General features: G+C 39.6%; 2 protein-coding genes across 6 annotated transcripts in view; one reads left to right on the top strand and one right to left on the bottom strand.

Moving 5' to 3' along the window:
• Positions 1-8,702, top strand: part of ITGBL1 (integrin subunit beta like 1) — a 213,114-nt gene extending 204,412 nt beyond the window's left edge. For 2 of the 3 annotated variants that reach the window (XM_057708006.1, XM_057708008.1), the window contains 2 exons: positions 4,895-5,008; positions 6,038-8,698. In XM_057708006.1, the coding sequence (XP_057563989.1) occupies positions 4,895-5,008; positions 6,038-6,129 (206 nt within the window). In that variant the 3' untranslated portion in view covers positions 6,130-8,698. Of the gene's footprint in view, positions 1-4,894; positions 5,009-6,037 lie in introns of all 3 variants that reach the window. The other variant, XM_057708007.1, reaches the window with a different exon arrangement.
• A 1,617-nt stretch (positions 8,703-10,319) lies between these two features.
• Positions 10,320-14,040, bottom strand: part of FGF14 (fibroblast growth factor 14) — a 602,112-nt gene continuing 598,391 nt past the window's right edge. For 2 of the 3 annotated variants that reach the window (XM_057707966.1, XM_057707965.1), the window contains one exon: positions 13,168-13,304. In XM_057707966.1, coding sequence (XP_057563949.1) covers positions 13,168-13,304 — 137 coding nt within the window. Of the gene's footprint in view, positions 13,305-14,040 lie in introns of all 3 variants that reach the window. The other variant, XM_057707964.1, reaches the window with a different exon arrangement.

Raw genomic sequence — 14,040 nt, 5'->3', positions numbered from 1 at the left:
TTTAGGTACTTTTAGTTGGTTTTCCATAATGGCATTATCCTTGGAATCAGGATATTAGCCTTTCATGTAAACTCTACTGAATGAAGAGACCCACTCGTATTAAAACATTCATGTGCTTGTTTGTGTTTGTTTATTTTAAAAACCAGCAATTGTGTGTGCGTATATATTTACTAGACACACGATCACATCATGAACAATGTCCCTAAGCAGGTCTTGGCTAAGGCATGTCCAGCTGCGGGAGCAGGAAGAAAACAGAATCACGCTCACCAGACGAGTGAACACATTCTGTCTTTGCCGCAATTGAATTTCATTCTGAAGGAGTCGTTCCTTTTCAAGAAGTAAACATCCTTATTAAAGTCATTATATTCTGAGGAGAGAGACTCATTTTTTAGCCTCATAAATGTAAAAAAAAGTAAAAAAAAAAAAAAAAAATAGGTTGACTAAATCCTGGCCCAAAGGCATTACCACAAAACGAAACAAAACAGAACAAGAAAATCTCTCTGGTTATTGCCTTTTCAAATTGTTTGCTTTGGGTGGTGGAAATATATCCATATATCAATGAAGAGTTGAAAGCATATTTGTCTAAACTATTTGTTTATCCTTCAACGGGTAGAGAGTTTTAAACTCAGAAGGAAATGTAAAAGCTGCCTGGAGGCTGTACGTTTTGAGGTTGCTGTTCGTGGTGATGTTGGCATGCGTAGTGTTGGCAGCGGCGGGCTGTGGACTCCTTTTTCCTTCCTTTTCTGGTAGCATCCGTGCTGGATTATAGAGGAAGAAAGGGGCTACAACTGAGATCATGGAACTGTGCTGTTTTGGAGAACCGTGGGGATGTAGATGTTATCCTTGTCCCCACAGAGGGCACCACTCAAACCCCACCCCAAGAACCACAAAACGAGCAGCTCATAAAACAGATGAAGGATCATCAATAAGGTGGCAGAGAAGAAAAGTCCCTTCCAAGTTATTTACACTGGGCCCATGTATTTCTGGGTGCATTTCATGCACTTGCCAGAATGCCGTGTACTTTGTCCTCAAATTTAAATGAAAACCCCGCACCTTGGCTTTGCCAAAGGAAATCAGAGTCTTTTTCTCTCTCCGATCCCGGGGCAGGTGTGAGCAGTGGGCCTGAGATCCCCAGGGCACAGCACCTAGCAGCCTGGACCTGGCGGAGTGTTTCCAGAAAAAAGACTGAAACGTGTGCTCCCCGGGAGCTGTGAATAAAGCCGTCACCTCAGGAGACGATGAAGAAGTAGCGTTTTATTTCTTTACAAATTTATAGCCAAGACAATAAATCACTCCATAGAAAAATTTAAAACAAGATACATTGTTGTGACCTTCATAACAGATGGAGGAGTTAGTACAATAGTGAAATCTGCCTGCTGGGATGTCGGGTTGCAGCATTTTGTCAGGCTTGATGGACGAAAAAGAAAAGTCCGAGTCTGTTAACGTGGCAACTAGCAAAGGTGCCTCGCCCTGACGCTCAGTTGTTCTGGTGAATAACCAGAGAGGAACTCAGAGCCAGGTCTCCCCTAAGCTTACCTACCTTTGCAGAATACATGATATAATTCATAAGCTGTTTGGGGATTTATTCATTTTGGATCTAAAAACACACAATAACCTTCTTACCCTGATAACTTCAACCTGGATCTAGGTCATCCCCTCTTACATCCTTAAAGATGCTATTGTGTGACAGTGGTTGTACTTGCATGTCACTCAATGACTCCTTACACTCTTACGCTGATACTTGTTGAGTAACACATCACCCAGTTTAAGCCCATGGTACCCCCACCACCCATCCCTCCCCTCCACAGACCCAGCCCGTTCTTCATCCCTGGAAAGAGAAAGGGTGAAAGTCATGCTTCAAACACCAGCCTTCGCTCCGTGTTCTAGTTGCCTTACCCGATGTGGCTGTCTGGGCAGACCTGTAGGACACAGAACTGATTTTTTGAAACTATATGAAAGTTTTGGGGTTTTTTGTTTTTGTTTTTCTTTTCCCCTGGGAGAGGCATCACAGACAGGTAGATACAAGAGTAGATTGAATCAGATTGGAATATTAGGTTAAGTGATGTACTTTCATTTTCTCATCTTTGAAGGCAGAAGAATTTCATTTCTTTCCCCTTCTTACATCCCAAGGATCCTCTGAAGAAGAATAAGAAAATGTGGCTGATTCCCCAAGAATGGAAGCCAGTGAGAAGCACAGAAGGGAGATCAGAGCACTCTTTAGGGTCCTTATACTAAGAAAGACAATAAATGGGTTAGTGATGTGGTCGGGAACTTACTACCCTGGAGATCCTGCCGAGATGGGCCAGCTGCTCCCTGTGACTGGACTGGGTCTCATGAGTGTGAGTGGGGCTTGACCAGCTGAGCTGAACAGTTTATCCCCTCTTGGCAGTCATGTGGGCTGTGTCTGACAGCATCCTTTGCACTAAGTTTTTCCCTTTCTAGAGATGGGCAGTTTGACCCCCGGTTACTGATGAAAACAGCCACAGCGCTTTACAACAAAGGCGTTACTAGAAGAGGCCCTCATAATCATCATGATGTGTTAGTATTACATGGTATGCTATTCCTAGTTTCACAAGCAGAAGAATTTCCTACCTCCGAGAGGCACAACCAGGAAAGAACAACACAGCTGGGGAAAACGCTGACTGAGAAAAGCTACTTTTTCACAGCACATACAAAAATCAATCCCCATTTTTCACTCTAAGTATTTCAGTGACTAGTAGACTTTTGGAACTGGAATTTACTTGTCAAATGATCTATCCATGATACCATATTAACTTTAACTGAGCTTACCAGTTTTAGGAAAATACTTTGCTATAGTCTAAAGCTAAGCATTCCAGAAGCAAGAGCAGTAATTAAAATAGTCCCAAGGCCAGAGGTGAGTTTAAAAATGAAATGGGAGATCTTTTTATGAATTGTGACAAAATATAAAAAAGATACCCTAGGCATAATACGTGAATATCATGGACAAATAAAGTCATTTGCTTCTGCTGCTTTGTAGAAATAATTTTGGAATATAAAGGAGATAGCATTTTAGAAACAACTGAAAACAATCAAATTCTTCTAGTAATTACTCATGGGAATAAAGCACAAAATATGGTGATTTCTGAGGCAATTTCAGTGAAAAGTCAGTGAAATGTCCCAAGTTTTCTTTGTTTGCAGATGTATTGCTAACCATCTACTAAAAGAGCTGTTTTAAAAACTAGGATAAATGAATTTCTAAAAATAAGGTAACACTGTACCTGAATGAGACCATGAGGGACCCAGCAACCCTCGAAGACTGAGCCAGAGGGCTCTGCTCATTCCTAAGCCAACCATCAGGCTCTCAGTCACTCATGTGAACTGAAAGTTGTCTAGGTTTTGCTCAAGAGCATGCAAATCAACCAAGACCCTCAGGAAAACATGTCAAGACTAAATGAAATCATGCTGTGGTTATGCAATGACTAAATGTAAACCCAGCTCTCAGCACATAACTAGTTCTGACTTCTCCCTTACCTTTCTGAGGAGCCTGACAAGGAATGTGAAAAGTTTAACTTGGCCATTGGGGATTTTTGTGGCTAACATGCAGACAGCCATTTCCATGATGTGAAATACCACATAGTGCCTAATGCTTGAGATACGTCTGTACAGAACCTTTACTGATTCCATGATACAAGGAAATCCTTGTCTCTTAGCCACTTTATTCATTCTAACTCATTTTTCAGACACTGTGTTTCCTAGAGGCACTTACGATCAATTTCTGCCTGTCTCCCAATATATTTTGAACTTACCAAGTCTGGAATTCTATTAAATAGGTCAAAATACTTTTTTCTACTTCACAGTCTCTTAAGGTGATTTTTTTTTTTGACAGGAACAATTTCGTGATAAACATCTTTTACTAAAAGGAAAACATGTTTGGAAAGAATAACTCATCCCAAGGAAGTAGAAGGAAGGGAAAATCCTTTGTATGTGTTTTCCTTTAAATTTTAAAGTTGTCTCTGTTACTGTAGATGTAATATTGCCTGTGGGGTTTCACAGCCCATCAGGTGAAGACATTTAAACTTCCTTCCCTTTGTGACACCATTTAATCCATATGTTTTCTCTTCTCTTAAATATATTTAAATGATTAATAAAATTATTTCTCAGCAAACCAAAATGTTTTTAATAACCAAAGAGGAATTTTTTAATTAGTCACATTAATGAAATAATTCATTAAAAAGAGGGGAAATGGGTAAAGGAATGGAAAAGGTGGTCAAACCTTGAGCCTCATAAAAGATGAACATTTTGGGGGGATTAGAGCTAGCCTTGATTACGGCAGGAAATGCTGAGAATGAAATCTGATAAGTTGAATATACATGAGTTATTGTGCGTGTATTTTTAGCACTTTAAAGCGCTACCCAATATACAGGCGCGTCCCTATTTTAAGAAAATCATGTAAACAAAAATCCAGAATTGTAAGCACGATAATTTAGTAGTTCTGTTATTACCAAATGCATCCCCACTTAATAGAACTTGCTATTCAGTTTCTTTAACAAGCAAGCACCTTTAAAGCATGATTCAGTTCAAAAAAAAAAAGAAGAAGAAGAAGAAAACATCTATTTTTGAACACCTTTTTGGAAGGCCATCTATAAGAATCAGCCACATTCTGCTCTCATTGACATTTCAACCAGGCCGGGCCATGGAACATTTGCTCAAGGCTAATTGCAACTGTCTAGATCTGTAATGAAGCTTTTCCTGGGTAACCTTTATGAATTACAGTCAGTCAGGCTCCCCTCTGAGCGACCGGCTATTCAATAAACTTTCCCCTTTGGAAGATAGGTTATTAGAAATCTGTTGTCATTGCATTGATGATATTCTGTTCTAGACGGAAACCTTTAGTTAAGTGGTGACAGCAAGTCGTAACCCTTTGTGATTGCAGGTTCTTGTCACTGTGGGAAGTGCATTTGTTCTGCAGAAGAATGGTATGTTTCCGGAGAATTCTGCGACTGTGATGACAGGGACTGCGACAAACATGATGGTCTCATTTGCACAGGTGCAGTATCGACCTACCCTAATTGTTCTGTGTCACAGCTGGCAGTAAAGACAGATGACACCCTCCGCGTACTGCCGTAGACGGCTGGGCAGCAGAGCTTCACGTAATCAAGACCCACTATTCATATGAAGTCACTACAGAAGGGGAGGGGGCATTGGGGGAGAGGCACTCACATGATTCCCAAACACAGAAGAACACCAAAGAACGGAGCCAAATTAGATGACTGTCGGGAAACTTGCACAAAGTAACCACCCCCCTCAACTGAGACAGGTACAGTTATAGATTGAAAAGAGAAAACAATGGCCTTGACAACCATCCTACCTTGAGCCTGGTGCGGGGAATGGAGTATTATTTTAAACAGGACCCAGGTACCTACCGCTAGTTCAAAGACAGTTGATGTGTTGATTGTTTGCGGGGGGCAGTGGGGAGGGGTGTATTGGGGGATGGGAGGATGAGAGAGACTTAGCAGTGTGATACTGTTCTCCCACGTTATTGAATCCTGATAATTGGTTATAAAATACATCTCCTTGAACAAGTTACAGGGGAAAGAGAGACACGTATGTTTGTTCTCCTTGCTTCTAGTTGAAGATAAAAGATGAATGCTTGTGTGTGTCATTAAGCTAGAGAGTCACTTTTTGTCCATCCGTACGACACAAGGCTCCTCTTCTAGCTGATTCTTCAGCTTACCTCATTGTATGTCAAGGGACTTTGTGGTTTTTAGCATTTATTCAAAGTCAGACATAACTTGCTCGCTACAGGAAAACAAAATTATGACACGGAAGCCCCCTGGAGGGACACAGGATGGTCACTATTAGATGCTACACAGATGGTGGCATTAACTGTGTGAAAGATCAGATTTCCCATAGCTGCTAAATGAAATAGTGATGGGATGGCTACAGAATAGAATAAGAAAATCTGCAGAGGAGGAAAGAAATGGTCTTGATGGTGAACAGCTATGGTTTAGAATAACGTATTTTCACTGGATGCGTTTCAGTCATGACAGTGACTCCCCTGTGTACTTTATTGCAGGCAATGGGATCTGTAGCTGTGGAAACTGTGAATGCTGGGACGGATGGAATGGAAATGCATGTGAAATCTGGCTCGGCACGGAATATCCCTAACGATCACATGGCAGAGAACTGGATTTTTATTTTTCTAGGCCATTAGAACATATAAATGCAGAGGAAACCATGTATAATCACCACTAGGACAGGTCAAACCGACCGTTGTATGTTCTTCTATTTCTGAATGCCAGAACGAAATCTGGGTACCCATTAAAAATCAGTTAAGCAAATTCTGATGTAAATAATGCCAGAAAGATTTTTTTCTACCTTAATTTATATCGGTGGTTCTCAACAAGGGCAACTTTGCCACCCAGAAAACATTTGGCAGTGTCTGCAGACAACTTTGATTGTCACACTTGGTGGGGTGGGAAGGTGTGCTATGGGCATCTAGCGGGTGGGCGCCAGGGATGCTACAGACATCCTCTGGTGCACAGGACAGCCCCCCACAGCCAAGAATTATCTGACTTCAAATGTCAATGGTGCCTGAGCTGAGAAACACGGAATGCACATCCTATACGAGAAAGACCAAAGCAGAGTCTAAGGAAAAGATATATCCTCACAAAAATCCATCGATTATATTTTGCCAGAATTTCCATACGGAGACGTGAGGTATAAAAACACACATGAGGTAAGCGGAGTGGGCAGGAACTACATCACCAGTGCTTTTGAAAAAAAAATAAAACTGGCCATTTTAGTCATTAAGTCATCTGTCACTTGTCTGCACTTTAAACTCACACAAAAAAAGACGCCCTTAAGATTAAGGAAGATGTTATGAAAAATGTACAGTTCAACATTTTAAATAAATGGTGACATAAGTTGCTTATATTCTGTGTCAGTATATATTTACCTACTGAAGATTAACCCCAAAATGAATTTTTATTCAGGGGAACCTATTTTCTGTTTTTAGAACATTTTAAAAAACTGGGCAGGAGTTATATGTACAAGAAATCTGATTCTTTTACTGTTTAAATTACTCCATGGTAACTTGCCTTTTAAAAAGACAGCACAGAGTTAGATATACGATGGGCCTGAAATATACATTCACTTCTCTTAAAAAACTCTTATTTATAAGGATACATTACTTACTGGAAAAGTAGGACCATGCAAAGAAATCAAGAAGAGATACTATAATAAAAAGTCTCAAAGGCTCAGAGGAGTTAAAAAAAAATTCCAGAAATGGCTGACATAGAAATTACAAGTATTCACCCAATAATAAGAACAAAATGTTTATTTTCTTAATGGTGAAATTCTGCTCTGTATGAAATTCACATTGAATTATGAAAATGTACAATAATTCGGACTTCCCTTACATATTTACAGTTAAATCTAGTTATACACATTAGTTTAGGCAACCTTTACTTATTCAGAGCTAATAAAAACCCCACTTTTTTTCTAAATGTGATTTATAGTTTGTAAAATCCTAGAATAATGTAATAAAATCATTTCCCTATTGTTTAAGATGAAAATTTTTACTTGGAAATTTTACTTGATGATGTAAATATTCTGGAGTCATGGCTTGGACTTTTCTAAGTCACATCACCAAAAATAAGGAAAATATGCATCTGCTGTTACTTAAAAATTTAATATTGAAAGTTATTTAAGAGAAAATTTAACTGATGCTGATTTTTATAGTACTAACAGTGTTCTCATACTTGAAGAGATTTATAAAATTGTCATCTCTATCCTGAGATTAAGGAGTGCAACCATGTGAATTGTTTCTCTATTATTAAGTATGTCAATTGAGATATCAGTTTTTACAAAATGAGGGAAATTAAGCAGTTTAGAAATAATACAGATTGTACCCTTTCCTCTCCTCTATCTAACCACTTTAAGCCTCAAACAAATCTGCTATCGTTGTTCAGTTGTAATTCTGATGCCTGATGTCATGATGCACAAACATTGGAATTTATTACCTTATCCAGCCGTCATGATACAAATGGCCTTCAGTTTCACCTCTTGCAGAACTCTGCTTTCTATAAAGGACCAAATAGTAAATATCTTAGACTGTGGGTAACATACATCTCTGTAGAAGATTCTTGTCTGTTCACGTTTAATACTTAACTGAAAAAATAAAAATAAAAAACCTTTTTCTGAGCTCCTGGGCCATAAGAAACAGATTGCAAGTTGGATTTGGCTTGCAGGTGAGCAGCAGTTCGCCAGTGTCTGCTCTACTGGAACAGCCCTTAGCTTCCTGTCTCATCATGTAACCTGAGGTGTGTCTTCTTTTTCTTATTATTCTCTGTATTTGTCATCCCTACAACAAAAGTGCTGCTCTTTTTGTATTTTCATGTAAGAAAAATGTCTTCAGAATTTGTTTTTTTATGAAAAAGTTTAAATATGGATAAATTACTGAATTATAAAGTTCAAAATGTGATTTGTCCAAATTTTTTGACGAAGCTGTAAGTCTATTACGTCCTCTATATTCTGGGATTCATTCAGCTATGAATTATTGAACCAAAACATAATTATAGCATAAGTCACAGGGTATGTAAACTCTAATGAATATTTTTCATTTAACATAGAAATATTTTCTTTTTACCTCTTTCTGTCTGCTATAACAGTTCTTGTGTGTGTTTATGTGATTTTGTCTCTAGCAATGCAAACATCAATAGATCTATTAAGAAGTGATTTAATTCACGTGTTTACGTTGGAGGAAAATAAAATATAGTCACATAGAAAGACATAAATTCTACCCTTCTTAAATGTAATTTTGTACTTTGACTTTTGATTCCATTACTAAGCAAGAACAGGCAAGGCAAGAACAAACTTGTAATAGGTGTGGAGGGGAAATATGCAAATTCCATTGTCTTGTTCAAGTTGGTTGGCAGTTATGGTGGGATTAATGTCAACTGGGGAGGATGCAACAGGTTCACAGATGGTGTTGGCAGCGACCCTGCTTGCTTGGCTAACCATCACTGAGGAATTCTTCCATAAAGGACCTTTTTAATAAGGTTCTACTAACATCCTAGGACATAAGAGAATCACCGTATCTTGTCTCCCTGGACTCTGGAGCTAATCTAGATTTCTACCATGAATTGGAAGGAATGGCCTCCACCACCTCAAATGCAAACATAACATGGGGATTAGACTGAATGACTGAGAAAACCAAGAACTAACAAAAAACGAAACATTAACCCAGCCTTTGTTTGCAGACTAACTCTCAAACCTTTGAAACCCTACTCAGTATTCAAGAGAGTCAACAGGCACTGTGTGTCACTTTGTAACCTAAGAAAGCTGAACTGTGAAAAATATTTTACTCCAAAGTAATATAATTCACATCTGGAGTTTGATAAGCCTGTGTTTAGCTCAACAGCTTTCCCTGGATACTGTATAGTATTGTTCTGAAATAACATTGAAAATAATTTTCAATTTTCCATTCCTTCTAAAATGGATTCCTTAGTCACTCTGGTCTCTCCTTCAAATGTTCATTCTCCCTCTAATATTAGGGAGAAAACTTTAAGTACTACATGTCTAACTTAAAAAGCGAGAAGGTTGTTTCATTTTGTAAAAAAAAAAGAACCAAATCTGAGGTTGGTCACCCTGAAAACAGCTGTTTTAGTGCTTCAGGCATTCATTAAGCAAATGGCCAGGTGTGTTAAAGAAACTCTTCTTACTCTCCAAGAGGCAAACAATTAGACAGACTACGGCAGGAGTCTTGTGGGCCCATTGTGGAGCTCTTGAAGCCAACCCTTACCCCAAACGCTCAGGGCAAGGGAACATTTAGAGCAAGAATCTCTAAATTCTCCCAAGATTTGTAATGATATGATGCTCAATTCCATTTTACTCTTTACACAGGCTGGACCATTCACATCTCTTCTATAATTTTTCCAAGGAAGGTTGTAGCAAAATATTTTAGAAAGCAAACTTATAGGAAAATAAAAAATGATGTCACCTGAAATATCAAAACAATGAACATTCCGGAGCATTGTTGAGGAGTGGGTGAAGCAATCAGCTACCATAACACATCAGTAAACATAACCCTCCCACACCAGATACAGGTGCAAAAGGAATGTGATATTGGAAAGATTCGATAAAATCGACATATGTACATGGAGGTACAGAACACATGGTGGTCTCTAAATACAAATGAATTCCATCAGATTTACTGTACAGAACATCAACGGTGACAGATTGCACTTACTTAAAACAGCAAACTTAATTTTCAAGGGGGAGAAAATGGTGGAGTCTTATCCTGGAAAAATAGCGAGAGGTATTATCAAAGAGCTGCAATTTTCTTTGGCATGGTAAAGGGGGAAACTGAGTTTACCAAACTTATTTACATGACATTTCTCTATATCTGTGGGTGATGCAATGCCATTTCGTTACATAAAGTTGTTCGATGTTTCTGAATATGCCTTCATATAAATATTTTATTCAACATGTTGTATTTATGAATACAACAAATGATATTAAACACAGAAACTGTACAATGCAGACAAATTCTTTGTATGTAGATTGAGTAATACACACCAGCGGTTCTTGATACACAGGTCCTACGACATGCAGTTCATCAGTGCTGTCCTCGTTCCATGCAACAGGTCAGACCAGACACAGAGGAAATGATCTAACTAGATCACAAATAACAAGGACCCCTCTGCAATACGTCTAAACATATATTAGGAGAAAGTATTTCGACATCCATTCATAGGGATAAATGCCCTTATAGCTAACTCATGTAAGAAACAAAACAGAGGTGCACATTTACTGAAATCTCAGTCATTTACAAAAATAAAATCTTGTAATTTTAACCAATAAACAAGCTTACACGGGAAAAAGAAACCAGCACATAGGGCTGATTACCAAAAACATATAGGTGGGATTGTTTGGTGTGTGTGTGTGGGGGGGGGGGGGGTGCCTGTGCATGGTGGGGTAGGCTGTGTCTATAAGTCCATCTAATTGGAATTTCAAGTCGTTATTCACAGTTTGCCACATATTATGGAGTATGTGTCTTCCCTAAACAATTGAGTAATGACATTAATGTGTTTTAACTCAGCCTGTTAAAAATAATAGGCTTTAAAATGGTGTAACAAGAAATCGAGAGGTCAAAAGAATCATTTTGTTGTTATTTGTACTTTAGCATTATCGACAATAAATCTACTCAAATGTTATGCTAACTTTTTATTTATTAAAGTGAAATTCAGTATGAAAATGAAATAAGCATAAACAGTTAAATTGATAGTAAACCTTTAATCAGCTAAGCAGGCCAAAATTTTTAAATGCTGGGCGAGGACTGTCATGGAGACTTAGGAAAGCAGTGACAAAATAATTTCCCAGTAAATACAGTGCAGATGGGAGAAAATGGCGACTGGGTCATCCTTCCACGTGGAAATAATAACAAGAGGCCAGTACGTTGATCCCACGTATAGTTTTCTATAAATGAGGTTCAGTTTGGTCTCAATTAACTCTTCTGAGGAGAAAACATTGAAATTTATTAAGTATACACAGTTAACAAATATATTTCCAAACAGTTTAGTATCAAACATTTTGAGACTTGTTATATCCAATATTGAACATTTTGCATGGTTTCTTCACTGTGGACTCAACTATTCATGGACTTTCTTAGTGCTTGTCTTCCCTAAGCTCAGAATTCAGCAGTATTAAATTCCAAAGGAAGTTAAGAAAGCAAAATCAGACCAAAGCAAAAAAAAAAAAAAAAAAAATCGGGTGGACTGAAAACCTGATGTTTGAACATGTTGGTTTGCCTTTATTTTTAATCTAGAGTAATTCAACTGACTGCATTCTGAGATCATGGCAAGGCACCTCTAACTCAGCCATTGGGTCACAGGGACCCAAGAAGCTGAGTCAGAGGTATGGACTGGTGAAACACACAGTACCTGACTCAGCATGCTGAGCTAAAAAATAGATTTTTTTCCTAATATGTCCAGTTTAAAAACCTGTTAAACACCAAAAATATTAAAGTCTAATTTATAACTAACGTTTGCATTGCTGCTGCAGAAAAGAACACAACAGCCGCCTTGCCCATGCTCTGCTGAGTGTCAGTGGAACGCAGCCCAAACCAGGGATGGCATTGAGTTCGGTTCATTAAAAACAGGAAGGACTCTATCTGAAATGGATTTAGGTAGCGCAATTCTTGTAGGTTGTAATTATTGATTATCTTTTTCCTTTTTTCCAAATAATGAGGATTCATAGATGAAAAATGAACCTTAATCAGGCCTACAAGGCCTACAGAGTTCTTTGGACCCACTTTCTCAAAAACCAGTGGGTCTTGCTCGCTGGGCAAGGCAAATGTTACCATTACCAGTAAGCTTGTGATATGTATAAAACACACACACACACACACACAAAGAAACTAAGGGGGATGTCAAACCCAGATCATAGAGCACTTCCCATGTCTGCGTTTGACCCCGTTTCTCAGCCCAGCCAGGCGGCCACGGGAGCACAGTATCTGCTACTGGACAGCGCGTATATGTGTGTTTCATCAATAGTGTGAGCCAGAGATAACACTCCTAATCTTTATAGATGCGATTTGTCATAATAGGTTTAGAAGGCTTTCTGTTTCCCGGATAGCTCTCCCAACTAAGCCAACCACAACAGTTAAGATCCAGAGGAACACAACCCCTACGAAAGGTCACAGACAGTGGAGCCAGCAGCCCTGTAAAAACGGGAAGAGAGAACTCCATAATAGCACAGGTTTACAGCATCTAACTAGAAATTACTCAAGAGTATCTGTGTGCTACAAAATCGAACTTAAACACATGGATTTTGCCGAAACGGGACTCAAAAAGGAATACGGGTAGCTGTCAGCAGGCAAGGTGTCGAGTGGACTCGTGAAGTAGGTCATTCACATGAAGTGTCACAGTCACAGAAAAGATATTAAAAAGGCATTCCATATCTGGTAGGGCATTCCATGGTCTGAGTTGAGCTGGTTATCCAGGTGTCTTCTTGTTGTGGGGGGCGCAACACGTTGAGATTTATCCACTCGCAACCAAGAAGTTCGAGCCAGCGGGGAGCAAGCTTCTGCTTACTGCCAGCTGCTCCGGGCCCTGGGAGCAGGAGGGTCGGGCCAGGATAAATCACTCAACGCCGGCGCTCGGCGCTCGGGGCGAGTCAGTCACAACACCTGTGAGCATCTGGCTATGTCGTCTTACTCTTGTTGACTGGTTTCCCTCCATTCATGATCGCGGACGCACTTGTGCTTTTACTCGGCGTCACCCCGGCCTTCGGGACCGTTTCTCCGACGTCATGCAAAGATGGTTCTCGGTACATGGCAACTAGCGACAGGGGGAGGGCAGGAAGACAGGAGGAAAAGGAGACGTTACCTGGTCAGCTTCACGCACAGACCTCAGCTGTTGGTCCAGGCCTGTTTTCCCGGAAGTAACCCCGCCGAGAGGGAATTCCTGTTTTAAAGCAGTGCAATTCCAGCCCCCAAACAGAAACTACTACTTCCTTTGCATTTTCTGGTTTGTGTCTCCAAAACATGCACGTGGGCACGCCTGAATTTTTGTCTAGGAGAGAAGGTGTAAATGGGAGATGTGCCCACACACACACACCCACACCCCGAGGAAATATATGAGAATGGCAAGCATTTAACCTAATTCTCTTCGTTCAGCGAGGAAAACTCAGACTTTCCTTCCACTGCATGCTGTGGAAATTCATTCCCACTCATCTTTTCCAGTCTAGGTATTTACACCCCTAAGTTATTCAATTATTTTTCTCTCAAGTGCTTCAAAGGCAACATAATCACACTACTGTAAGCTTCAAAGCTGTACAAAGCAATGACAACTCACTTTCTCTAAGCCAGCGTCTTCCGGAGATAGTTGTTTAGATTTCCTCTCCCGCAACCATGCAAAGAGACCCTTAAATAACTTAAGGCAAGTGTGGGGCGTTTTATATTTTTTGTGCCTCATTTTCGGATATAATATTGAAAATCTGTAATCGATGTCATATAAGGCAAAGGTGCAGAATGGCAAGAGGGCAAGTGGGAATAATGTCCCAGGAAGCAGAGGG

The sequence above is a fragment of the Hippopotamus amphibius genome, chromosome 14 (genome assembly GCF_030028045.1).
Source record: "Hippopotamus amphibius kiboko isolate mHipAmp2 chromosome 14, mHipAmp2.hap2, whole genome shotgun sequence".
Taxonomy (NCBI): domain Eukaryota; kingdom Metazoa; phylum Chordata; class Mammalia; order Artiodactyla; family Hippopotamidae; genus Hippopotamus; species Hippopotamus amphibius.
Note: the sequence above shows the minus strand (reverse complement) of the source record. Positions and strands in the feature narration are given on the sequence as shown.